This window comes from Leptosomus discolor, chromosome 2 (assembly GCF_034619465.1).
Source record: "Leptosomus discolor isolate bLepDis1 chromosome 2, bLepDis1.hap2, whole genome shotgun sequence".
In the NCBI taxonomy this organism is placed as follows: domain Eukaryota; kingdom Metazoa; phylum Chordata; class Aves; order Leptosomiformes; family Leptosomidae; genus Leptosomus; species Leptosomus discolor.
In genome coordinates, this window is record NC_141392.1 from 36,892,946 (window position 1) to 36,917,439 (window position 24,494).

General features: G+C 39.7%; 1 protein-coding gene across 2 annotated transcripts in view; it reads left to right on the forward strand.

Annotated features, from left to right (window-relative positions):
• The first annotated feature begins 1,304 nt into the window (after positions 1-1,304).
• The window catches only part of STRN (striatin), a 64,389-nt gene continuing 41,199 nt past the window's right edge, over positions 1,305-24,494 (forward strand). For both annotated transcript variants that reach the window (XM_086482324.1, XM_086482325.1), the window contains exons 1-3: positions 1,305-1,610; positions 14,861-14,964; positions 22,081-22,154. In XM_086482324.1, coding sequence (XP_086338450.1) covers positions 1,305-1,610; positions 14,861-14,964; positions 22,081-22,154 — 484 coding nt within the window. The remainder of the gene's footprint in view (positions 1,611-14,860; positions 14,965-22,080; positions 22,155-24,494) is intronic.

Below are 24,494 nucleotides of genomic sequence, written 5' to 3' on the forward strand. Positions count from 1 at the left end.
AGAGCATGCTCCCTCTTCTGTGCTCTCCCTCCCCTTCCCCTCTGCCCTCTGACACTCTAGTAGCTTCCTTAGTTGTCTTTCCCCCTTTAAAAGCACAAAGAGGTTGTCTACCAGTCGCAGCTCCCATCACAGAGGGTTGTGAAGCAGATGACAGCATAGTTTCGGAAGAGCCAGAAGGAAACAGGAAGCCCTGCTTGAGTAAGCCACGGGGCACTCCAGGTGCGGTGAGGGGCAGTGGGGCCCTGCTCAGCACCCACAGCAGCCTCGGTGGCCATGCACCATCTTCTGCCCATGGCTAGCCCTTAGCCCTGCCATGACACCTGTTGGTAGCGGAGGTGCATTTGTCTGCAGCCAGCCTCTCATGTTAGCATGTATGTTAGCATAGGAAGCAAGCCTAACTTCATCTTTGTGTGTCTTCGGGAGAGGTAGGAGAGCCCTGTGCTGCTGACAGCTTGTGCTCTTGGCCCAGGGCTTCGCCCTCAGTCTCAAAGTATGTGTTTCCCCTTTCCTCGCAGAGGAGGCATCATGGCCATTGCTGAAAAAATGTTGGTTTGCTCTCCTTTTCAGCATTTCTAAAGATTTTCAAGAAAGCCCTGTAGCCCTGGGCTGGATTTATAGTTTTCAGTGCTTTGACACCACGCACTGCTCAGAACAGGGCCAAAAGAGAAAAGCCAGGGGGTGCGAGGGCAGTGCTTGACCTGCTGTGGGACACCTGCCCTTTTTATGTTCCCATGATGGGCTGCAAGTCTGCCAAAGTTATTCCCCGTGATGGGCTGCGAGTGTGCCATTTAAATCCTCCTCTGCGGTGGAGATTATGAGTAATCTGTGCTCCCACTGCTGCTCAGAGCTGCCCTGCCCCTCCTGCCGCAGCTTTGCGGGGCGGCAGCCGGGGCCTCTCGACCGGGCCCGGGGTGTGTTGCCAGCTGCCCCCTGCCATGGCTTGCATTCCGGGATGGCATGTCGTGGAGGTGAGGCTCATGTGTTGTAACGCCATTCCTCGAAATAAGGGCAAAGCGGAGGAGAAAAAGGCGAATCCTGGGGAAACGTTCTCACCTCTCCCTCCGCGGGGGTGCCCCACCACCCAGCAGAACTACATTTCCCAGAATGCCGCGAGAAGGGCCGGGGCGAATCCCTCTCTGGATTTGTCCCCGCCAGGTCGCCGTAGCTGCCGGCGGGGGTGGCTGTCAGGCGGGGACGGCGGCCCGGACGCGCCCAGGTTGTTGCTGCTGCCGGGACGCGACTGGGTGCGGGCGGCGGCTGGGTGCGGAGGGGGCGGCGGGGAGCTCGGCAGACCCGGCCCGGCCATGGACGAGCAAGCGGGGCCCGGCGTTTTCTTCAGCAACAACAACAATAATAACGCCCTGCTCCTGCCGCCGCCGACGGGAGGGCCGGGGCTGGAGTCGGGTGAGGCGGCGGCCGCAGCAGCGGCCGCCGCGGCGGCAGCAGGAGGAGGCGGCAGCGGGGGCGTCTCAGCCTCCGGAGCGGCCGCACCGGTGTCGGCGTCCCGGGCTCAGTACAGCGTGCCGGGCATCCTGCATTTCCTGCAGCACGAGTGGGGCCGCTTCGAGGCGGAGCGCGCCGAGTGGGAGGCGGAGCGGGCGGAGCTGCAGGTAACAGTCGCGACCCCCGGCCCTGGCTTCCGCCTTGTCCCTTTCCCCGTGAGGGAGCGGCCGCATGGGCCCGCCGCGGGCCATTTCCCTCCGCCTCAGAGAGTGGCCGCCCCCCCGCCGCTGCTGGGCAGAGGGGCGTGACATGGCGGCCGGCCCCGAGGAGAGCGGCGGCTGACTCTCCTCAAGGCTTTTGCCACCTCTCCGGTGTTTTCCGGATGCCTCTCCAGGGCTGCCCGCCTAAACTTGTCACCGGTTTCATAACCCACTGTTAAAAATTGCCTGCGGCGATCTGCGCGCCCTGCTTGGGCCGCTGCCCATCCGCGGCCGGCGGTTCCCTCCCCGGCCCTCGGTCCTGGCTCGCAGCCCCTCTGGGACCTCGGCCCCCTGGCCAGGCCTGCGGGACCGTCTGCAACTCCTTTAGTATTGCGGGACGCACTGTGTAGTGCTTTCAGTTGAAAAGCGATGGGGTTGGTACCCTCAATGCGTTAAAGGACTGATGGCAATCTTATGGGTAAAGAATTCGTGAACTGCTGGCCTAGAGCCTCTACTGTCAGAGGCTTCGGTGATGGGCACGTTACATTAACAACAGTCGATAGTGCAACCTTCGTTGTATTTCCTCTTTGGCTTTGTTTACAAGAAAATCTGTTGTAAACCTAAATTCTGTCCACATTACCAGTAGCCCACTTTGGCTTTCAGTTGGCCGTGTTTGGGATTGAAAAGTGTCTACTTGGCTTTCTTTTTCGGTCTCCTTTCTTTGTCTTTTGTTTCCTATCCATCTCTTTTATTTCTATGTCTTTCCTTGAAAGTACTGTCTTGGTCAAGAGCGTCTTGATCATATTTAGCAATGTGAACTACTTCTTTGGGTTTGTTTTGGTTTTATTTTTTAATTACTAGGTAAGTCATCTTTTAAATTGTACTTTCTATGTTAGCATCAAAGAGCTTTTCTGAGAAGAGTGGCAGATGTGACATTCTTCGCTGAGGGTTCCTTTGTAGGAATTTAAAGAAAGTGGTCATGAGGACAGGAGAGTAATTTTTGTTTTAACTTCTGTTGTTCAATGAAAAATTCATTAGTAACTGAATCATGTTTCTATTTGCTACACCCAGTAATACTATGTGGAAAGTAACTAGCTTAGCTACTCATATATCCAGTGGAGTCTCATAAATATCTTTAATTTTTTTCATAGTTGATACAGATCTCAAAAATTGCTTTGTAGAAAAAACCCCCTGTTTTACAGGACCAAAGAAATTCTGCCAGTCCGTTAATAGTAATTACACTTTGCATATTTATACTGCCCTTCAACAGAAGCTATCATGCCATTCCTTCTCCCATAAGTATCCCTCAAAAGCTTGGTGTTATGGATGAGACAGGAGGAAATATGTAGAGTATTTTAACTATTTAACTAAGTAATGTAGTACCAGTGGCAGAACTGGGAATATAACCCGATTGCAAATTGTTTGCTTGAATGCCTTTGGCTCTTGCCAAAGCATCTCAATAAAGTTATAATTAGCTGCGGCTGGCATTGCCATGAGCTGTAACAGCATTTGTCTGCTGCCAGTCAGGTTCAGAAAGGTGCAAAATTCTTGGCTGTCTCTATAGACATCAGGCATTGTGCCTGCTGTGACCGTTTGCAGTTGAATATTCTTTGATCCGTGTGAGAGGTTTGCATTAGGGGATCAGCAACTACAGGATGGCTTTTAGAAATTGCATGTGTACAGCTGAAGGATGAGCAGTGTTAATTAAAAACCGGTTCTGTGCTCCTTCAGAAGCCTTTTGTTGGCCTATATATTTGGAAATGTTTAATAGAATAGTGGAAATTTGAGGTCAGGCAGTTTATCTCTCTTGAGATAAAAATGTGGTTCTCCTGATTGTACTTTACTGCTTTTCTATCCAATGTAAATGTCAGTGTTAGATTATTGACTCTCTTGGGAGGCAGTGTGGCAGAGCACCTATTTTGTATGATCTTTTTAGTATCCCATGAATTTTTTCTGCAATTAATCTTATTTCTTAGAGGTAGGCTTTTTTTTTATTTCTAGTTTCTTACCTGCCGTGATACTTAAATACTTCACTTTGTGCTACATATTACTGTGCTCGTCTTCTGCTCTGTAGTTGTTGGTTAGTTAAGCTATACCCTCTCCATAAAACCACCTTGTAAGTCAGTCCCACTGTGATTTCCTACCTTCCTTTTCTTCCCCTCTGGGCTTCTTTTTCTCTTTTTCTTTTCCCTGTAATTAATTGTGTGGAACTAAACATGATATTCAGGTAGCCTACCTTTCTGTTGCTCTGTGATGCTTGTTCGGGTGACACACACCCAAGTTTAGAATGTATGTGAGTTGACAGGCTTCGTTGCTTACTCTGTTCCTAGTTAATGGTCTAGTACTGCCTTTCCAAGGTTTTTCATCCTATCAAGTGCCTATATTTTGCTTTCCCTGGAAAATATTAATGTTATCTCTGATTTTCTAATTATTTTTCTTGAACCTTTTTAAATTATTGTTGCTTTTATTATATAATCTTCCTCATTCAGGGTGAAAGAGGACTTCAATATTTATATCTATGCAAGTATCATTAGTAAGCTGTGTATTTCAAATAAGTACACAAACAGATTCATACAGGGTTCCCCTAGATGCTTATGTGCTAATTACATATTTCACTTTTAATGCTTGCTTTCTGTTTATGGTACTTTGACATCTGCAGATTCAAAAAATACCCTAAGAGTAAACTTTCATAATGCCCTGTGAAGTAATTCATTAGAATAAATACTAATGTTATTAATCCTTGGTTTAGTATTCACAAACTGTGTTTTATAGCATTATCATTTACTTTCATATCTTTTCAGAAATTAGTAATTTTACTTTTATTAGGTTCTTGTAGCAGCTGCTTGGAAGAGTTGACAAGAAAGGGTTTCCTGTTCTGCAAAAGTTTTAAACTTCAGGGTTTTTTTTCATTCTGCATTTTCCTGGACTGTATTTCCAGGGCATTTCAGAGTTGTCGTTATGTATTGGACAAGCCCATCCCAAAATAGTCAAGAGTTTGATCAAATGCATGCGCAGGGGCACTGAAATTTCTGTCTTTGCTTGGGGCAAGAAGAGTTTGAACTGCCTCCCGTATTGGTGTCTTGCCTTAACCATACATCTTCTGACTGGTTCGGGGTGATTCTCTGTTGTGGGTGTTATTTCCCTCTTAATTAGCCATCTGCCACCCCTGGGAGAGAGCAAGGGGGACCCTGCCCTGCGACTGGGAACTCCGCAGAGCCAAGTGCTGCTAATGCACATCCTTGTTCCAGCAAGCGACAGAGTTGTTGGGCTCTGCTGCTTCTGGGCTGGATGAGCCTGGAAGGCTTGTGTGTGTATGTGTGTGTGTATGGCTTTTGTTTTGACTAGAAATTTTGTCTTTGCAAGCAATGCATATGTTTCTGTGGAAAGTTTTGCTTCTGACAAACATTTTTCTGGTGAAAATGCTGATTTGCAGACTTTGGCAGTTCACTGGATTTCACAGATGTTCTAAATTGCAACAAACTGCTATGCTGTATGTAACCGTGTGTATAGACACCCTATATCCTGCTAAGGAATTTTCTAGCTCTTGTCCTCTTCACTACTGAAGTTTTCATTTCTTCTAACCGGTTAGTGTTTGTTTAGAGTAGTAGACTGCTTTGGAGTAGTGGCACCTGACAGGGTTACATCAAAATTATTTTTCCTGGGTAAACTTTGCTTTGAAAAGGTTTGCAAGGAGATTGCGGAGAATGGGTGGGTACAATGCACTTGTCTTTCAACAACTTTGTTAAAAATATTCTTTGTAAGACTGTGCCAGAATTAGAAAAAACAACACCCAAATCATAAGGAAAGAGTTAATGAAATGAGATAAAATGTGGTTAAATGATAGCAAACAACTGTAGTAGAAGGCATGTGGTGGAAATAATAGATAAGCACTTGAGGTCAGTTATGGAAGTCGGATTCAGTAATGTTAGCTTTCTGGGGGGAGGGGTCACGGATGGTGGCATTCCACCTTGCTGCTGCTTTTCCGAGGCAGGAGGCAGGCGTTGAAACCAGGCATGCTATGTGGTAAGATTGCGTCCTAGGAGACAAGTTGAAGTAATGAGGAGAAGGGGCAAATCAGACAGATGGCTGTGGCTATTTATAGAGTGGTTTAAGACATTCGTTATTTGATTCAGAAATAGTTGATATTTACAGTTTGTTGGCTTTTAGATAACAGTCGTCTTACTGGATTAAGTTCTAGTTAAAAATCATTCTGATAGCTCAATAATCTGAAAATATTGTTCAGAGAAAAATGAGCAGTGAGTTGATGAAATCAGTGTTTTGGTTAATGGCAACTCCTGAAGATTTGGTTTGACCAATAAAATAGAAGATAAAATACAGCTTGAAGAAGTTCTGTATAAGATTTTCAAACATGATTACGTGGGTTGAATCTCTGAGATTCTCTGTGAAAGGTGAATTGGCAGAAGTGCCATAGAAGTCTTCAATTAAAATATTTTTTCTCATAAGGCAGATATTGCAAAGAAAACAGTGATTAATGTTAAATTCCTTTCCATGCCAGAAGGACAACATTTTCAACTTACTGTTTTAAATATGGCAGATAAATCAAAAGAAAGGCGGAAGAAAACAAACCATTGTCACAATACTGAGGCATGTTAGTTGGGAAAGATGCTGCTAAATGGGTCTTGGTGACTATCAGATATCCTTTCTTTTGCTGTTTTTTTAGCAAACTTTCTGGTTGCCAGATTCATGTGAAGCAAAGAGAAGCTTCTGTACTCTTCTTTTGTGTTTGCTTATATGCACGCTTGCCAGCTAATCCCGGTATACTCATTGATAAGCTGTCATGGCTTGTTTTGTTTAAGCCAGGAGGACTAGTGGGAGTGTAAATATTCAGTGATGAAGGAGCTGCATCATAGAAATTTCTAGCTTTTGTAGAGAAGTAGAATGTAAATACAAACTGATGAGACTGATTCTTTGCAGGTCTGTACCTGTTTTTTTACAGTTTTTTTTGTTTTGTTTTGTTTTTTAAATTGCATAAATGCTCCAAGCATTTCCCAGCATCAGATGTTCCCATTCTTCTCAAATCTGTTAAACCTGTAGTTTAGTTTAAGTGTAATGAAAATGTGTTCCTTAAATGGGCCTAACTCTTTTGGGAAAATGTAAATACTGACATGGCATGAACAGAGAGTTTTGCAATGTTACATTGTGTACAAGTAGTCTTTAAAGCTTTCAAACGCTTTTCACAGAAAGTTATACTTTCAAAAAGAAGACTTTCTGATTTTCAGGATGTGCTGTACAACCGTTGAATTAAACAAAAATGAAATAAGTTGTTACGTTCTAGGTGGAAAACTTCGGTTTTTGGTGTCAGGTTAGCGTACGGTAAAACATCCTACGTGTCTTTACTAATGTATGTTTATAATTTAGATTGATATCTCTGTGTCCTACTCAAATTGTAGCCCTCCTTTTTCTGTTGAAGGTGTTGGCTCATGTCAGTTTTATTGCATCAGGGGTAAGTAACTGTGCTGTTTGGACAACAAGATGCAAATCTAACTCAGCCGTTATTGACGTTTCAGTAGACACTGGAACTTTATTTGCTCTAGAACAGGCTGTGTAAAATTCTCAAAGGAAGATGCCATGCACCTCCAGAGACTTTTGTTTCATCTTAATTTAATGGTAAAAGAAGTAAGGCTGTACAAATGCCAAGCCTCAACTAAAACTGATATCTGTATTCCATTTGCTGAGAAAATAGGTATTGTGAAAAACCTGCTCACATACTTGGCTTCACAAGGCTTCCGGGCCGTGTCTAGTCCTCCTTTCTAAGTTTCTTAGCTAAAAAGTGGCAAGAACTGACTTAGAAATAGATGAAGGATTGTTATGTTTTGGTTTTAAATGCTGAGAAATGCTTAGATACTTGAAATAACTCTTCTGAATCACTTCAGAGTGCTCAGTATCCGAGCTTTACAGACAATACACTAGAAATAAAAATACTCTGAAATGTGAAAACGAAGGTTCACTGTATCATCGTGACCTGTTCTGTATGGACCTGTAGATGGATTCATCTAGAAGATGTTCCCTTCCTATTTGAAAAGAGTTTGCTATATGCTAACTAATACTGAATATTTTGAAAATAACCCAGTGACAAAGAAGTTAAATTAAAGAGTACAGTGTGGAAAGACTGCATTTTTTCTGCTCTTAGCCAGGAATATGTTTCCCTTTAGGGCAGTCACACAGGACAGGATTGCAAAAGCATTGGAACAAAAATCGCAGGCACAATATTCATATCCAAGCTTGTAAACAGGAGGTGAGAACAAAATCAGTTATTTTTGTATGTGTTTCACTTGATTCTCTAGTCAGTTCAGGGTGGAGGTGCACCATGGAATACAGAGAGTAGCTGCTTCTGGCTTTGGGAGTGAGAATGAGGAGTGTGCTGGTTGCCTCTACAAATGCTCGTGTGGCCAAGTCTACTTTGCTCCTCTTTTTTTTTTTTTGCTACCAAAGCCAAATATAAAAGTCTCCTCCAGATTTGTTCTTCCTTGTCTTGCTATACCCCAAGTGATTCATCCAGCCTGTGAACTTCCATTGTCTCAATTTAAGTGTGGGCTGTAAGTCTATTTATCAGGCCTGGTGCTGACTGCTGTTGCTGCATTTCTGCCTTTCTTGCATAGCAAGTAGAAAGGCCTTATAGCTGAGCATTTGCAATTTGGACTGCAGCTCATAATATGCGATTATTTTGTGACACGTCATTGCAGTGTTGCCTATAGAATTACATCATGTTTAAAACTTGCTGTCTTTTTGTCCTCACATCAGTCATGTGGAGCATGCACCTGGTACTCAAAAAAACAAAACAAACAAACAAAAACCCAAAAAAACCCCAATTAATGCTCAACACTTACTTAAGTGTACTACAAAAATGACTGGAGGATTAGAGAAAATTTTCACTTATGAAGAATGATTAAATAAGCTGAATATACATTGCTTGGCCAACTTGGCAAGTATTTTGATGTTTGCAGTTGTTAGACTTCAGTGAAAGGCAGCACTGAAGAGTGGATAAAAGAAAGACGGGCTATCTGAACAGAGATCTGCCTAGTAAAACGTTTCAAACTGCAGAAGGAAAAGTCTTCCTGTTGGTTGAGATACTTAAATTAGTAATCAAAGTATTGCCAGGAATAAATTACTAAATAATTTTTGATTCTGGATGATCTAGTAGGAGTTTCAAATTAATTGATAAGAAATTGTTTTTCAAACAATATTTTCAAAGAGGTGAAGAATGTAAGTAAATGGCTTTTTCAACCAGCTCTTTTTAATGTAAGCTAGATCTTTGATCTCTTTTGGATGGTTTAATTTTTTCAGGGCTTAGTTCTGATGCCAGTTTTAGGACATCTCTGAGAAGTCCAGCAAAAATAATTTGCCAGTAGCAGGTTGTGCTGTGCATTAGTTCCATGGGGCGCTATTGTCCAGTGTGAGCATGCAGGTGGTAAATGGGATAAAGTGCTTCTGTGTGGGGTGAAGCTAAATATACCTCAGTGTCTGCCACTCACTTCAGCCTGTGGCCCCACCTCAGTTTTGTGTTATCTGAAATGGCTACAGGCGCTTACAAAAGCTTCCCAGCCTCTCTTGGCGGGGAGTGCTAGTAAGGGTGTGTTGCGATGTTAAGTACAGTGCCTGAAAAATTGTTTGCCAGTTGTGCTAGACTACTGATACTTCCCCTCCCCCCTCCCCTGTACCTGTTTTTTATCTCTCACCCCCGGGCATACCTACACTTATTTACAAATATACTTAAATATGTAGCACTTCGGTGGGCCAACTATAATCTAAAATACTGAGCATCCCAGCAGCCTGTGGAATCCTTCTAGCAGATCTGGGTAGACTGGTTGCCACAACTGTTCCAGGCTGATTCATCTGTATAGGTATTTAGTCCTTTTAGCTATCTACGTATTTTTTGCAATACTGTTCTTGCAATTTTTTCCCTCTGTTCTCTTTCTCTCAACCTGTGAAGACCTTGTTGTTGAGTTATGGAAGCACTATACATAGAATTGTGTGTCTTAGTAGCTCTTTGTCAAATGATGCCTGTTGACCTTCAAGTCCCTATAAATTTGAAGTGAGGTTTACTGTAAAGTATTAAAATAAATATTTTAAAGAAAAGAATGGAAAGGCTTTTTATAGTTCTTGAGTCTTAAGAAGTAAAAAAAAGTAAATCACCATTTAACTTGAAATAGCTGTAAAATTCAGGAACTGATAAAGTTGATACTAAACTTGTATCCTGTTTTTTAGCAGCCGTAGTATTGTTTCTTTTTAAACATTTTCTGTTAAAGGTAAATATTTTTCTAATCTCTTGCTGTTTTGTAATGTCAAGGTGTCAGCCTAAAAAGGTGTGCAGGTATAATATACTTTTCAACGTCCTTGTTTTTGTGGTTGCTGATTCCAGGAAGTATAAATTTCAATTTGCCTTTTTAAACATTGGTAAAATGCGAATTTGTTAAGATGCAATTTCATTATTTGATTATATTGTTGTGGCTGCTAAGCCTGTATTAGGAAGTCAACAACACTTTAAAAAAAATTGTTTCTAGCCCAATGCTACCTAAAGCATTGCATCACCCTTTTTGTCCCCTTCACAGTAATGTGACCTTGGAGTCTTTTGGGGAATTTCTTAAAATAACAGTGTTGTTGCCCATGAGACTCTTTTTTTTAACATAAGAATGAATGTTATTTTTAAAATCTCTCTGTAAAGACGTGGACTAGTTAAGATAGCTAAAGTGCTATTAGTTTAGACCAGATGCACGTGAAACTAATAAGTTTTGTTGCAGTTGGTAATACTAAAAACTTTAATGAGAAAAGTGGGGAAAAAAAACCCACCCCAAAACTGGACTGTACAATCGTAGCTGTTCCAGGCATCTCTCTTCCCAATGTTCCCTGGGTGGTGCATTGGTGGTGGGGTTTTTTTGTGGTGGTGGTTTTTTTTTTTTTTAATTATTTTTATTTATTTATTTTCCTGACTTTCTTGGTTTTAAATTCACAGTTCAGCTGTAATACAGTAACTTGTAGCACTTAGCCTGGAATAAACTTGAGCGGCTGCCTTGATTCCTCCCTGCAGAGCCGGTGGGCAGGGTGCTTTATGGAGGCGATGTATGTGCCCCACCCATAAGGCAAGGAACAATGTGAGGTTTTGGGTGATCCCCGGAGGCAGTTTAGAGGTTTGCTATGACTAGCTTACAACCTGATGCGTTTTAACCTAGGCTAGAAGGTTAGTTGTCACGGAACCTGTTTGTTGGGCATATTTGTGAATTCTTGAAATTTCTGGCAGACTTTCCCGGGAGTGGCCAAAGCACAAGTGTAGGAGAGTGCTGCAGATCATTCAAAGCGGAAGAGATCCTCGTTTGCTCTCCTGCTTCCTCAGGTAGCGCAGGCTTCAGGTTTGACTTGTGCTGAAGCTGCAACCATGGGAAATGGCCTTTGGAGTCTCAATCTACTGGTAAAATTCTGTTGTCTACGTCTGAATTATAAGAAAACTGTAGTTGTAGAGTTCAGTTATGCTTTTCATCGTGTTTAAACCAGACCTCTTACACTTTAAATGTTTGCACAGACATTTAGAGAGGTGTCAGCTAAATATTTTGGTCGGAAATTGTGATCCTAGAGTTATCGCTGTCTTGTTCTAGAGACTGAGAAAATACTGCTCGATCTCATCATTTGTCATTTTAGATATTTAAACTCAGTGTAGTAATTTATTCAGTTTTCCTTTATGCTACAAATTGTTTCAGTTATGGTATGAACATTTAGGTTCCTCTGCATATTTTCAATTAATTGCCAAACATTGTGAAGATTGAAATCTGCTTATGACATATGAACTGTTACAGTATTATTGTTAGTATAAAATTTCAGTTATTATTTTAATGCGATGCTTTTGTGTATTACAAATAAACCTGAATATTATCATGAAGGATTTCTTAAATAAAATTTGAGCTTACATATGTAACTGATGTTTTATTGTCCACTGAGGCTGACTTAATTGTAATTATCCAGTACTTATATAAATGAGCATTAAGGGTTGCTAACATCCTGTGGGAAATAGGGAGAATATTCTGCTTACTTTTTTTTTTTACTTATATATACTTACTTCTATTATGAAAATGATCAAATGTAAGCATTCTCATTTTCAGAGCCAGAATTTCTCAAAAGTAAGGAATATTGGACTTAAGGATGCTACTTGGAAGAAAAGCTTGAACAAACTGCTAGAAACTGCACAGCCTCCAAGGAGAGAGGCAAATTATTCTCAAGCCCTCTGGTGCACTGGTCTGTTTCTTGATTTGCCAGTAAAACTACTGATCTGTAAAGTATGTAGTAACCTTGAAAGATCCTGGTAATAAGCTTGTGTAGGGCTGGAGAGTTGGCTCTTGGGCCATGAATTCCACTCTGTTGTTGCTGCATGCTTTTTGAGTAAGAAACATAATGATTTCTTGGAAGTCCAGGAAAAAGAAAAGTTACAAGACATCAGTATGAGCACTGGCATACCACTGACAATAAAAGATGTCCAAAGAATCAATATTTCTTTCAATGCTCTTTCTTCCTGTGCAATATGCGTGTAATACCTATGGCCTGCCAGTGGCCCCGAGGAGGCAGAGCACAATCCTTTTACTTCATGTTGATTCATAAGATGCAGATCCTTCAGCTCCAGAGGTACAGTTAGAACATTATCTATGTTATTTTATATGCTTAGGAAGCTTCTGGTAACAGTTTTGAATTTTGGTTCTCAAATGATTAGTCAGACAAGCTGTGGAGCCAGGCCTCCTCTGTATCAGAAGTGTGACTCTGCTCATTTTCGCATGAAGGAGGTGGTATATGATATTTCTTAAATCCATTTATGTCTCTCTCTCACTAAGGAGACATTTATGTCTCTCTCTTGCTGTCAAAACTACTGAGAAGTTGCATTTTTTTTTCTTTGTTTAGGCTGCTACCAGTGGAAGACAACTTTAACCTCAGTTGTTAGCATGGTAATGCTGGTTTGATATTTGTAGTAGAGCAGTGCGTGAGCCAGGTCATTATTTGCCAACCTGATGGGTAAAAATGCTTCATTCCAGCCTGTTCAGTCAGTTCATTCTTAGCTAGAAATTGCTTGCAGACAGCAAGTCACACATCATAGATCATTTCAGCTTGTGTCCTGATGGCATTGAATAAGCTTTTTCATTCCAGCCAAATGCATATTTATATTGTGTTCTACTATTTTTTATAGTGTGCTTTGATGTTCTCTCACTTTTTGGCTGGAAGGGCACTTGTTTATTTCTGCTGGGCCTATTTGGAGGCGGGGAGAGAGAAATCACTATCACAGTGCAATAATATATGCATTATAATCTGGTTGTCTGCACTGTTACTGCAAACTAAGTTGTATATGCTTGAGGTGTTCTTGTTACTGAGAGGGATGGTGACCTTGTCGAGTTGACATGCTTCTTGCGTAGTTATGTTATTCAGGGTAGGAAATGCTGACTCCAGTGCCAGCATTTCTTTCTTCTGTGCCTTTCCCTAAACCTGAGCATAAAACAAACATTAGAATTCAATTGTAGTTTTTTTGTTCATCCTAGTTTGAGTGTTAAGTGAGGAAAAGCTAGATGCCAGAGTGACAAAGGCCTTTCTTTTGATTCAGCTGAGGTTTTTTTGGCAGTGAAATGCATTTCCCCCATTGAAGGTGAAGACCAACTTCATTGGAGAGCAGCCAAGTGTTTTTCACTCATCATAAACTGGCTGCTCTAGTTGGTGACTGGTGGTTAGGATTCTTCAGGTGTCAAGCTGTTTACTGTCTGTACTTGAGCAATGAAATTATGTCAGCTAGTGTCATATTTTAGAGCAGCTGCTATAGCTGGCCACCAATGGCCTTTTGAAGTAAGATTCATCTTGCCTGATCTCCAAAATTCAACTGAGTTAGTTGTGTGCATTCCTTTTATAGTTGGTGGAGAGAAAATGGCATTTATAGACACTGTTTTTCTTACCTTGGGGTAAAAATCTGAAGTCAGGTAAGTTATTCTTTAGAAGTGTCTGTCTCCATTAGCTAAAAATATCTGGGACTGCCTGCAAGGTTGTGGCGGGTGAGGAGAGGATAATTCTGCTTGTTTCTCCCTGGCTTTCCCTAAAGATCTGTATAGACTACAGTACCTACAGATAACACTGCTTATAGAGCTGCAATGGGCATTTATATAAATGAAAGGCTTACTGGTCTTCATGTTCAACAGCTGATGGTCTAGACCAGTTGTCTTTTATCCTGTTTGTGTTTCTCAAGAGACAGACGAGGCTGTGGAGACTTAGCTGCAAAGGTGGCAGAAGGCTTCTGATCCTGAAAATGGCAGGTGGCTTGCAATGTAGGTGAGGCCAAGGTGTGAAGTGGTGACTGCCCATAGGTGTTTTTGTCTAAAAGTATATCCCTGAGTTGAGAGAGCACAAGAACCTGTCTCTTATAATGGACTTGAGCATGAGATACAAAAGCAGGTAGTTCTGCCTTTATGATTAAGAATTAATATCCTGCGTATATAATAATTTTCTATTTAAAGGAGATTTTTCAAAGGCAACTAAATACTCTCTGCTGGAAGTCGATAAAGGTTAGGTGTCTGTTTTCTGCTCGACTTTTCTTTACTTCTATACCATTTCTCTTGTCACCTCCCTCACCAAAATACCTTTCCCTGTTTTTCCATTTTTCTCTCTGTTACAGTATTTCTTGAGAGCTTTCTTTAACCTATTTTAGTAAGTATTATAATTAACACTTGGCACTGTATTCCAAACAGGATTTTATTTTTCTTTTAGCTGAACATGCTGTACTTCAGTTCTTTGACTAGTGTCATGTATCTAACATGTATCTACAGAACAGTACACTAATTGTATACTACTTCAGTTAGTGAGCAAAAATACTTTATCATCTTCTCCTGCACATTGTTGGTAGATGCTTTTATCTGCTGAAGGCTTTTTGTATGCTTATTTTATCTATTCCTTATCCTTTATTGAACGTTTATCCAAGAGAAAAAATAAACCCTGTCAAACAAACTGAAATTGTTTTATTTATCTTTGGTTGGTTGTTTTTTTTTTGATCAGCAGTGAGCATGCAGTTTAGAAGACTTATCTGTGCAGTGTTTTGTCTAAGCATTCTGTGTTTGTGAAACGCAGTAAGCCAATTTCTTTTGAACTATGCAAATAAATTTTACAATAACTTGGGGGAGACACACACACTTAAGAGCTATGCTGAATGGCTTTGAGGAAGCAGATTCTAAATGGAATGGTTCATTTTGCAGGCCCAGATCGCCTTTCTTCAAGGTGAAAGGAAAGGACAAGAAAATCTGAAGAAGGATCTAGTGCGAAGAATCAAAATGCTGGAATATGCGCTTAAACAAGAAAGGTACGCTGCTTTAGTGATGAGTGCATGATGAAGTTCTGAAGACAAATACTTTCTTTTGCCTTTGTATTTGACAAAACCAAGAAATATTTCTTCTGTATATATTCAGTTCTCAAATTGTCAAATGTGGTATACTAGATAAACCTAGTAGTCTAAATGTCTGCATTACAGTAAAAACAATAGCTAGCATGCAAACAAAACCCACAGTGGATCAATGATGAATGCTTCTTCCTTAGTAAAATTCCACCTAACTGTATAGATTATACACCAGAATTAGTGTGTTCTCTTTTTGTTCAAAGTACCAGCTTTGTTTAATGATCTCTGACAACTGAAATTGTGAATAACTGTCTTCAGTCTAGTAATTACTAGTTTTTAATCTTGCGAAGTTTTTAGTCTTTTCAGTATGATAGACTCTACAGGAATATCTTCTGGAGGCTAATTTGTGAGGAATGGAAAAAAATGTTCATGTTTATCAGTTAATCAAATGTCTGTTTCTTTGTTGAGGGGGATTTGGGTAGAGTCCTCAGGCTACCATTTTATTCTATCATATACTTTCCTGTTATTCTAATCTTTGAGGCAAACAAATAGCTTTTTTACCGTGTTTCCATAAGTCTTTCTGTTCAACTGATTTATTTTAGGCCAAGTTAAGTTTTAAGATTTTTTTAAATTAGTAAAATGTCTTTTAATATTCTTGACCAAAGAGTATATGGTACTACTGCAAAGTAATCATTGTTTACATACCATTTTCCTATCAGATAATTCCTATTTGTCATTAATAAAATAAACTTCTTTTAAATTGTTTTTATTAGTAGAAATAAGATTAGAAATGTACACAGATGCAAATGAGGAATAGGATATTGCTGCTAGATAATTTTAAAAGGACACTAATAGTTGTACATTACTGTATTGCATTTAGATTTGCTCGTATGGTCTGCTTTCACATGAGACATGCCTTGCACCATCTAGTTTGACTCTTTCTGGTAGCAACCAATTCATCTGCTAGCCAATTTCCTGGCCAGCAGTAGCCTCAGGGCTCCAGCATGAGTGCTTGCTCTTTGGGGAGTTCTCAGAAGAACGCTTGAGGTAGATATCCTTTTTTGCACAGGCCTTGTTATTGTGCTGGTCTTATATCAAATAGCATGGAAAAATAGCAAATGTATGCATGATGGAGACTGGAATTTATAGCCATGGAAAGGCTTACATTTGAGGCGTGATTATGAAGATTAGAGTCACTTTAAAAAGACAGAGGCAGTGGAGTACGTTCTTGTGTGGTTAAAGATTTGCTCTAAGGTATATAAGTTCAGTAAAATTTCTTGTATTTCAAAACTGAGGGAGCAGTTTCTGATTACTTAGGGATATCTCTAGTACTTCATAACCCAGATAAATTAGCAATTTATCTAAAATTATCTGACTGTGTAAATACATTTCTGTGTGCTATCAGAATGGCTTTGTAAGATAGAAAAAATCAAAAATCAAACTTCCATGTGGATAATGAAAATGTCCCCCAGTTGCATTCAGTAAAATCTGCCTAAATTAAGACATGTAAATCCTAATGCAGCAATTGCTGTCAAGATTGGGAAAAAATACCTGGTGGTTTCTTATTAGCAGTTTTTACGTAGGTATCTTTTATCTTTTCGTGTATTTTTTTTTCTGCAGTGTACAATGTTAGCCTCTGTTACTGGCATCAGTAGGCTACAGTCAGTTAATCTGATCTAGTCTGACGGTTTCAGTATAGGTGTGCAATGGTTTTTAAAGTAAATGTGATGCTTGTGAATGGTGTGTGCTGAAGACGGCTATTTATAAGAGTGTGTGGGCAGTATTGTTTGCCAGTTTCTGAAGAAAGAGCCTTGTATTTCTGCTGGAAATGTCTCCCAGCAAGTATTCTTGCTTGATACTTAAAAGAATGGTAACGTACTGAGCTTGGAAGCACTGCTCTCTTTCCCAGCATTTTCCTAAATCAGCTGTTGGTCAGGTCAGGCAGTAATCAGTTGGGGTGCTAGCTTTTTCCGCTGGGATCTCAGAGCTGGAAAATGAGGTCCTACAAGGTAGAAGGAAAACATATCTGGTCAAGTCTGGAGAAAGGTTGGTGCTGGTGGGAGGGGGTAGGGAAGCATTTCTGTATTCCTTCATTTCTGCCCTAGCCTTGCAGCCTACCAAATCTTTCTTAGCTAGGTGAAATAAGTTATGAGTATGGGACAGAATATGAAATTGTGGCTCAGAGTAGTCTGTGTTTGCAATGCCCTCAGGAAACTATGAGCAAGAAATGAGCAATATTGGTTTTCTCAGATATATGCTTTTGAGTTGCTGTTCTGTATGGTGGCTGTTTAGTGTTTCTTTTATCAACCAAATGTTTTCAAAGTTTACTATAAATAAAGAACTTTGGAAGAATTGTCATTGTTCTCTATTTCATGGCACTTTTATATGGTAATTTTATAGTGGGTAAGATAGAAAATGAGTTTTAAGTATGGATTGTCATGTTTTTCTCACAAATATAGTTTAACGTTCGCTCTTTATGTTAGTAGTTGTAAGATTACCTTTTTGTTGTGTGTATAGGAAGCCCAGTTATTTCTGCTGAAGGTCTTAATACGCTGGATAGCAAAGAGCTTAGGAGCAGGTAGTTAATAGTTAAGCACTATCATTTGTTCAACAGCAGTTTTGATGTAGTTTTTCCACATCCAGTAGATTGCAGTGTGAGGCTGTTTGCAGTGTGAGGCTGTTGACAGTTGAGGGTTACTTTTTATTACTTTATCAATAGCTCCACCACCAGTAAATTGCAGTTTCGTCTGGATTTTCAGGAGCTAGCTGACATATAGTACTGTTTCTCTCAAGTACATGTCCTATTTCATCTAGTCTAGTTAACTTCCTGTCTTAACATATTTCAACCAAAAAACTGGACTCCGGACCTATGTCTCTAGAAACAGTTGATTTAATTTTATGTTGTTTTCTGTACTGGCGTGTGATCAGTGTAAGGCTGGCGCCTTCTCCCCTTGGTAGAATATCTTGCCGTGCTGTTCCTGGCAGTTGTTCTTGTTTATGTCTCTTGGTTTGGCAGTGGCTCCCAGATCTTCTACGGATGTTTTGGCAGGCTCCCTCAGCACAGCTGGATCAGATGCTTCAGGTTTGGCGACAGATATTTCCAAGAAGTAGTGGCCTTTTTTGATTGGGATCAAACTTCTTTCTCTGTGAAGTATTCAGAAAAGTTTCACTGCTCTCAGTCTTTGGAAATTTAGAAGGATGAAAGCTTTTAGCATTTTCCTGAGCAACTCTTGAAGTGTTATGGCAGCCATGTTGAATGTCTCCAAGCACTGTTTGCATAGAAGACACATAGTTTAAAGAAAATGCTGCTAATCGAAAAAGGAGAATTGTGTAACGAAGTGCAAAAGCCAGAGCAGTAATAATATTCCTACTGATCTGAGTAAGGGCAACTTAGTTTCACAGCCCCAAATAGCTTTCTTCTGAACAACTAGAAGGCTGGTTTTCAGAGGGCAGATACCTTCTCTAAAGTTGTATCCTTCAGCTCATTATTTTCAAGTTATTTTTCAGTCTCTGCATGCTGTTAATTCATGTGTAATTTTCAGAAATTGAAGGTAAATTATCCAAGTTGACCAAGTTTCAGATAAGAAAGGCTCATCTTTGTGATTTGTTTCCCTCCTTCCCCTGCCCCAAAGCCACTGTTCTTGTTTTTGACCAGACGATACGAAGGTTGGAGAATCTTTGGTTGTTTTCTTTATACTTATTTACAGGAAAAATACGTTTGCTCTTTTTTTGGTGATAATTTTGACATGATATTCATGTTTCTGTTTCATAGCTAACTGGTGTCTTGCTCAGATACCAGAATTTATGCTAATTGAGTCTAATTAATTCAGGTTTGAGTTTGGCATTGGCTCTTTTGTCATTTTGTGCAGGCAAAGGTCTATGGATTTTTGTTTTTAACTTTCCCAGCAATATTAAAAATAAGGATTGCTTTTTGGGATTGTCATCTCTTCAATTGCCTGTCTTTGCTAGGACATGATTCTTCTGCTCTATCTGTATTTCTGCTGGTCTCTGCCTGTGATATACAATGTTAAGTCTTCTGAAAGTTGAAATTTTAGTCCAGCTTGGCCTTAAAATTTAAGGGCCAGTGGTTTACAAGGCCATGTAATCTAGATTATCCTTTTGAAGTAAAGAAGAATAGCAAAGGCTTTAAAAACTGTTGCATTATGAAGAGGAAGAAGTCAAAAAAAAAAAGTGCTACTAGTGGCTTAGAATGTGGATAGAATGAATAATCTCACTTTCCTGAACTGATTTTAAAGACATAAGTCTTTAACAAGGGGGAAAGACTTCAGTGAGAAGAAAGAAGCATATTACTGTTGATTTAAGAGGGAAAGGAATTTTAAAAATGAGCATACATAGAAGTAACAGATTGGAATAAATATACTAATCAGTTTAAAAAAAAAAATGCAGGCTGAATTTTTGAAAAATGGATTTTGGAGAAAAGGTGAGAGATCTGAGGAATAGGCAAGCTACAAGGAATGATCCTTTCAGTTAACTTAGCAAACATTTTGCTTTGGTTCTTAGAGTGAAAATTTTTAACAAAAATTTGACAAGAAAATCAGTGATAATGGGACTTTGATAAGCAAATTAGGATAATGGAACCGTATGCAAGACCCATGAGCTAAAAGCAAATGCTTCATGCCACAAAACTAACTGCTCTCTGAAATTATTTTCGGGAATTGAGTAGAGCACAGTATTGGTCGCTAATCCAGATTAAAGTATTAATACTTGCTCACTTCTGGTAAATCAAATCAAAATGGATTAAACATTGGGGTCACTTGAATTGATCACTGCATGAAAACTTGGAAGTTTTTGACAAAGTATAATGTTTAAAGTTGATGGGGTAGGTTAGTGACAGAGTAGATGATTTCTTAAGTCTTGATTAGTCATTTCTTTATTAGTGATGGTGGGGGAAAAAGTATACATAGCATCAGTATTTAACAATAATGAAATGCAGTTATTTTACAGAGTAACATCTCTCTGCTGGTGAAATGTAGGAAACAGCTGAAAAAGGAAAGAGAAATATTTTGATTGAGCATTCGGCTTTAATTTTGTTCTGTTCTTGGTTGTTCTTTTCTGGACTGACAAAAATGTTTACTCTTAGCTTATTGCTGTTACACATTTCAAGTGCATCCTTTCTCCTTTCCTTACTGGTTGCTGCTCAGCTGAGTTAAAACTTAGTGATCTGACTCTTGAGGAGGAAGTCAGTTCCTTCATCTGTCTTTGTTGCTATGCCTAAGAGGCATTTCTTCACTCTGCGCTTACCATTCTCATCCAGAATTAAATGTTTATTGTAATTAAAATGCAGTTGGATTAGTAGGAAACTAGTAATGTTGATACTGGAGTATTAGAACGACCAAGCATTGCTTCCCTCATCACCATTTTGTCAGAGTTAATGAGCTTTCTTGATGAAATAGGAAAAGGCAAAATGAAACAGTAGTGTAATGAAGATGTCTGAGAAGCAATCAAGAGGTGCAGGTAACTTGCAAACATTATCTACAGTCGTTCTTGATACATTCGAGTTTAGTGAGACTTGCCTCGTACAATTATGAAGTGTCACATCCATTAATTATTTAAAACCAAATTTTAAGTGGAAGAGTTCCCTTGTGAGCAGTGGAGGTAATGAAGCCCATTTGTTCACAAGGGTTTGTAGCGATTGGATGAGGAGTAATGGTTTTAAGCTAGAAAAAGGTAGATTTAGGTTGGACATTAGGAAAAAGTTCTTTAATATGAGTGTGTTGGATGACTGGAACACGTTGCCCAGAGAGGTAGTGGAAGCCCCATCCCTGGAGATATTCAAGGTCGAACTTGATGGGGCTTTGAGCAGCCTGACGTAGTTAGAGATGTCCCTGTTTATTGTAGGGGGGTTGGACTAGATGACCTTTAGAGGTCCCTTCCAACCCAATACATTCTGTGATTCTATGATTTTCATGTTGGTGTATGTGAGGAGTTTTTGTCTTTCTGTCTTTTGTAGCCTGTATCTTCCTGCCTTACACCTAGGTCTGTATATTTGCATTGGAGCTGTGTATGTGTGTGTGCTAGTTGGTTGTCCCACTACTGCCAGGCTGCATGGCCAGCATTGCCTGAATTCTTCCCTGCCTTTTATTAAAGATAGAAACTAGTATGAGTGCTGCTTTTCTACCCAATCATGAATATCTGCAAAACTTTATAGGGAATTGGGTTTTTTTGAGTCATTTGATTTTTTCATGTTTGTCAGAAAACAACTCAGAGACAAATGTTACACTGAATGTGAGAGAAGGGGGGAACATTGCAAAACTGGGTAAGGCTCTCTTTGCCTCAGTTTCTCTGTTGCTGTGTTATAACACTACTCTGAATCTTTAATCGCTTATGTGCATTTGTAGTGCTATATGACTGTGGCATTATTTTGTGTGTTTAGAAGTCTGTAGACGCGGACTCTGTAGGATGGAGCTTTTCAAATTGAAAAGCATTTACCTTTCTCTTCTAGCTACTTTTATTGTCATTGTATAGCATGCTTTGTGGGTTTTTATTACAATAGGCCTTCTGTAGGCTAAATATTTTTGAAAGAGAAGTCTCAATTTTTGAGCTTGGTCGAGTGGCTGATCTAGCAGCTTTAGGAGAAACTGGTGTAGATGGGCTGCTGTCAGTGCTAAATCTCAGAATAGTTCTAACAGAGGGCCTGCTGCTGTTGGAAAGCAGAACATTTCAAAGAATAAAACAAAGGTTTGTTTAACTGAGTGACTATGAAATACAAAGTGGTTGGCACTGAGCTGACATTGATAGTGGAGGGGGAGTGGGGAGGAATGCAGAGAGTAGCCCTTGACCACAGGGAAGAACCTTTTCTGTCGCAAGAACATTTTGTAAAATCTGCAGTCTACTGATTCCTGTGTTTCATCAGTATTCACTTTGCAATTACGTGACAACCTTGGAAAAAATAATTAAGCAAAATTAATAATTAAGCAAAAAACTGAAGTCCTGCTGAAATTGTTTTGTTTTCTTCCTAGCCTAGAAGAAAGGAGGGGCTTTTCAAGTGAAGACAGGTGACATTTATGTGTTAGAGATACCCTTTATGTGTGCTAATAGTTTCTTTATTTTTTTTTCTTTCAGGGCTAAATATCACAAATTAAAATATGGCACAGAATTGAATCAGGGAGATATGAAGGCGCCAAACTATGATTCTGGTAAGAATTTATTAAGAATGAGTTCATTACTGGCGTAAAAGCTTAACTGTGCTTTGTGCAAATGCTGGAATGATAGTGTTGGTAAAACAAGCTGCTTAATGGAAGCAGTGGGAATAGAGATAATTTGATAAAGACTGTATTTTACTCTTGTAAAATTAAAAATATAAGCTAATGCTCTGAAAGAGTTTATTAATAAATCAAACTTAATTTAGGTTTAAAAACCCCAAACCAACGAACTGTTCCTGAAGAGAATAGTTTTCGTCTTCCTTACTAGTGTGTATGGATGTTTTGGAACAGGGAGAAACTAGATGTATAGCTATAGAATCCTTCTGTTTTTTTGAATATTCTTCTGAATAAAAAGTTAATGGCAAAGGACATGAAATGTATAGTACATAATTTTTTGTTCAATTACCTCAATGATATTCCAGGAGAGAAATAACGGAAGTGTATATTACACATAAGAGAGAGTTTGAGAGTAGGGAATTTATTTACGAAGTTCCAATGATCATTAGAATTTCATACAACTAAAGTCAGTGCTGTGCTGTGAGACGACAGATTTTCAGCTTGGTCTTTGGAAAGCTGATTTGTTTTTTTAGAGGTTGCATCTCCTACTTCACGCAAATAGTTTTAAGCAATGAACTTGAGGAATTAAGAGTTTAGATTACTTCCTTTCACCCCTCTACTTCCCTATCCTTTCCTCAGAAAATAAAGAAGGGGTACAGAGATATGGTTATAGGTCAAGCCCTTGGAAGGAGAAGTAATAGATGATGATTACCTGATGCTCCTACTACAGCAATGAAACTAGAAACACATGTACATAAAGGAAGAATATAGAAAATCTGCAGACCTCAGCTCTGTCTCTTGGTTTGTGGAAGCAATGGTCTGGTTTACTGTCATGTTCATTCTTATCTTACTGTATTCAGAAGGTGTTAAAGAAAACCTCACCAAACAAAAAATCCAACCCCACACCAACTGATGCAACTTTACACCAGGCTTTTCTTGGACTTTTTGTCCAAGATACGAGGTTTTGTGAAATTTTATTTCATGTTATTATCAAGGTTATTTCCTTAACTGAAGAAATAGTTTAATTTGGTGTTACTAAATAGAAGACCTCAATCTATCTGGACCGCTAGAAAATGTTTTGGTTTTGTATTTGTTCAGGATGCAGCTGTAGCATGTTGCTTCAGTTTCCAGCTGAGGAATGTAGTGCAAGGCCTGGCTTGCCCAGCAGAGCCACAGCCAGTGCATTACTTCTGCAAAGCGAATGTTAGTGGAATTGCCTTTGTAAAATTCCATTAGCATGATTTATCCCATTGCATTCTATATATGTAGTTGTCAGAAATGTACACTTTTGTTCTGTATCGAATCTGGACTGATTAAAGATACACACTTAAAATAGAAACTGTATCATGTTCCTTTGGAGTTGTCTTTGATAGATACTTACTTGTATGTCCCTGTCTTTCCTCCCTGCCCATGTTTTTCATGCCCAGTCAGGAAAAAATGTGGTTCTTAGTTCTTCCAGATGGGTCTTTGTTTTTGTTATGATCTCTTGAGGTGTCAGTAATACAGTTTAGAAGAAAAGAGTTCAATCTCCTGATAAAGGGATGCCTTTTTTTTTTTTTTTGACTGCTTGTGATATCTTCTGCTATTATTTGCTCATAACACAAGTCCCTTCACTCTCATCTGTAAACCGCTGTTACTGCTAGTGGTCACCAGTTTTGAGGAGACTAAGCAGAAGAAAATTGTTGCCTGTAGATGTACTTAATAGTGCCTTTGGAAGAGGAGTTTTTGCTTTCAAAAGGAATTTTCAGGCATGTGTATCTGTCATGTTTCAGCTCTTACAGACTGAGCTTTGGTAGTTGTGCATTGGGTCCAGCTGTGTTCAGTTGTTGTCAGAAAATCATTGTGCAATTGATTGTTTCCTATGGTTGCTATTAAATGGATTTGTGAATTTGAGATGGATAAAATTCCTGTGGCTCTCCTTGCCTGTGAATTCTGATTAGTCTTTGACAGATTTTTGGGGTGGGTGGTGTGGCTTGTGTGTGTGGTGTTAATTCAGTTGTTTAGAAGGTGAATGACTTCCTGGTAAGGACAATAGCTTTCCCACATCAGATGTTAAGTTACTCATAGGATTATACCACACGTTTTTCTGGTTCCTAATTGTTGTTTACACAAGAAGATTGTTCATCCTTCAGTGTTTGGACCACAAGGGTTTCAAGTTTTTTAGAGGCTTTCATAGATAATAAACGAAGATCTCTTATCTTAGGAAGCACATGCTTATGTATCTCCTGGGGGAGGGGAAAAAACCCCGCCATCATGTAGTATGAAGCTATAAGTGGA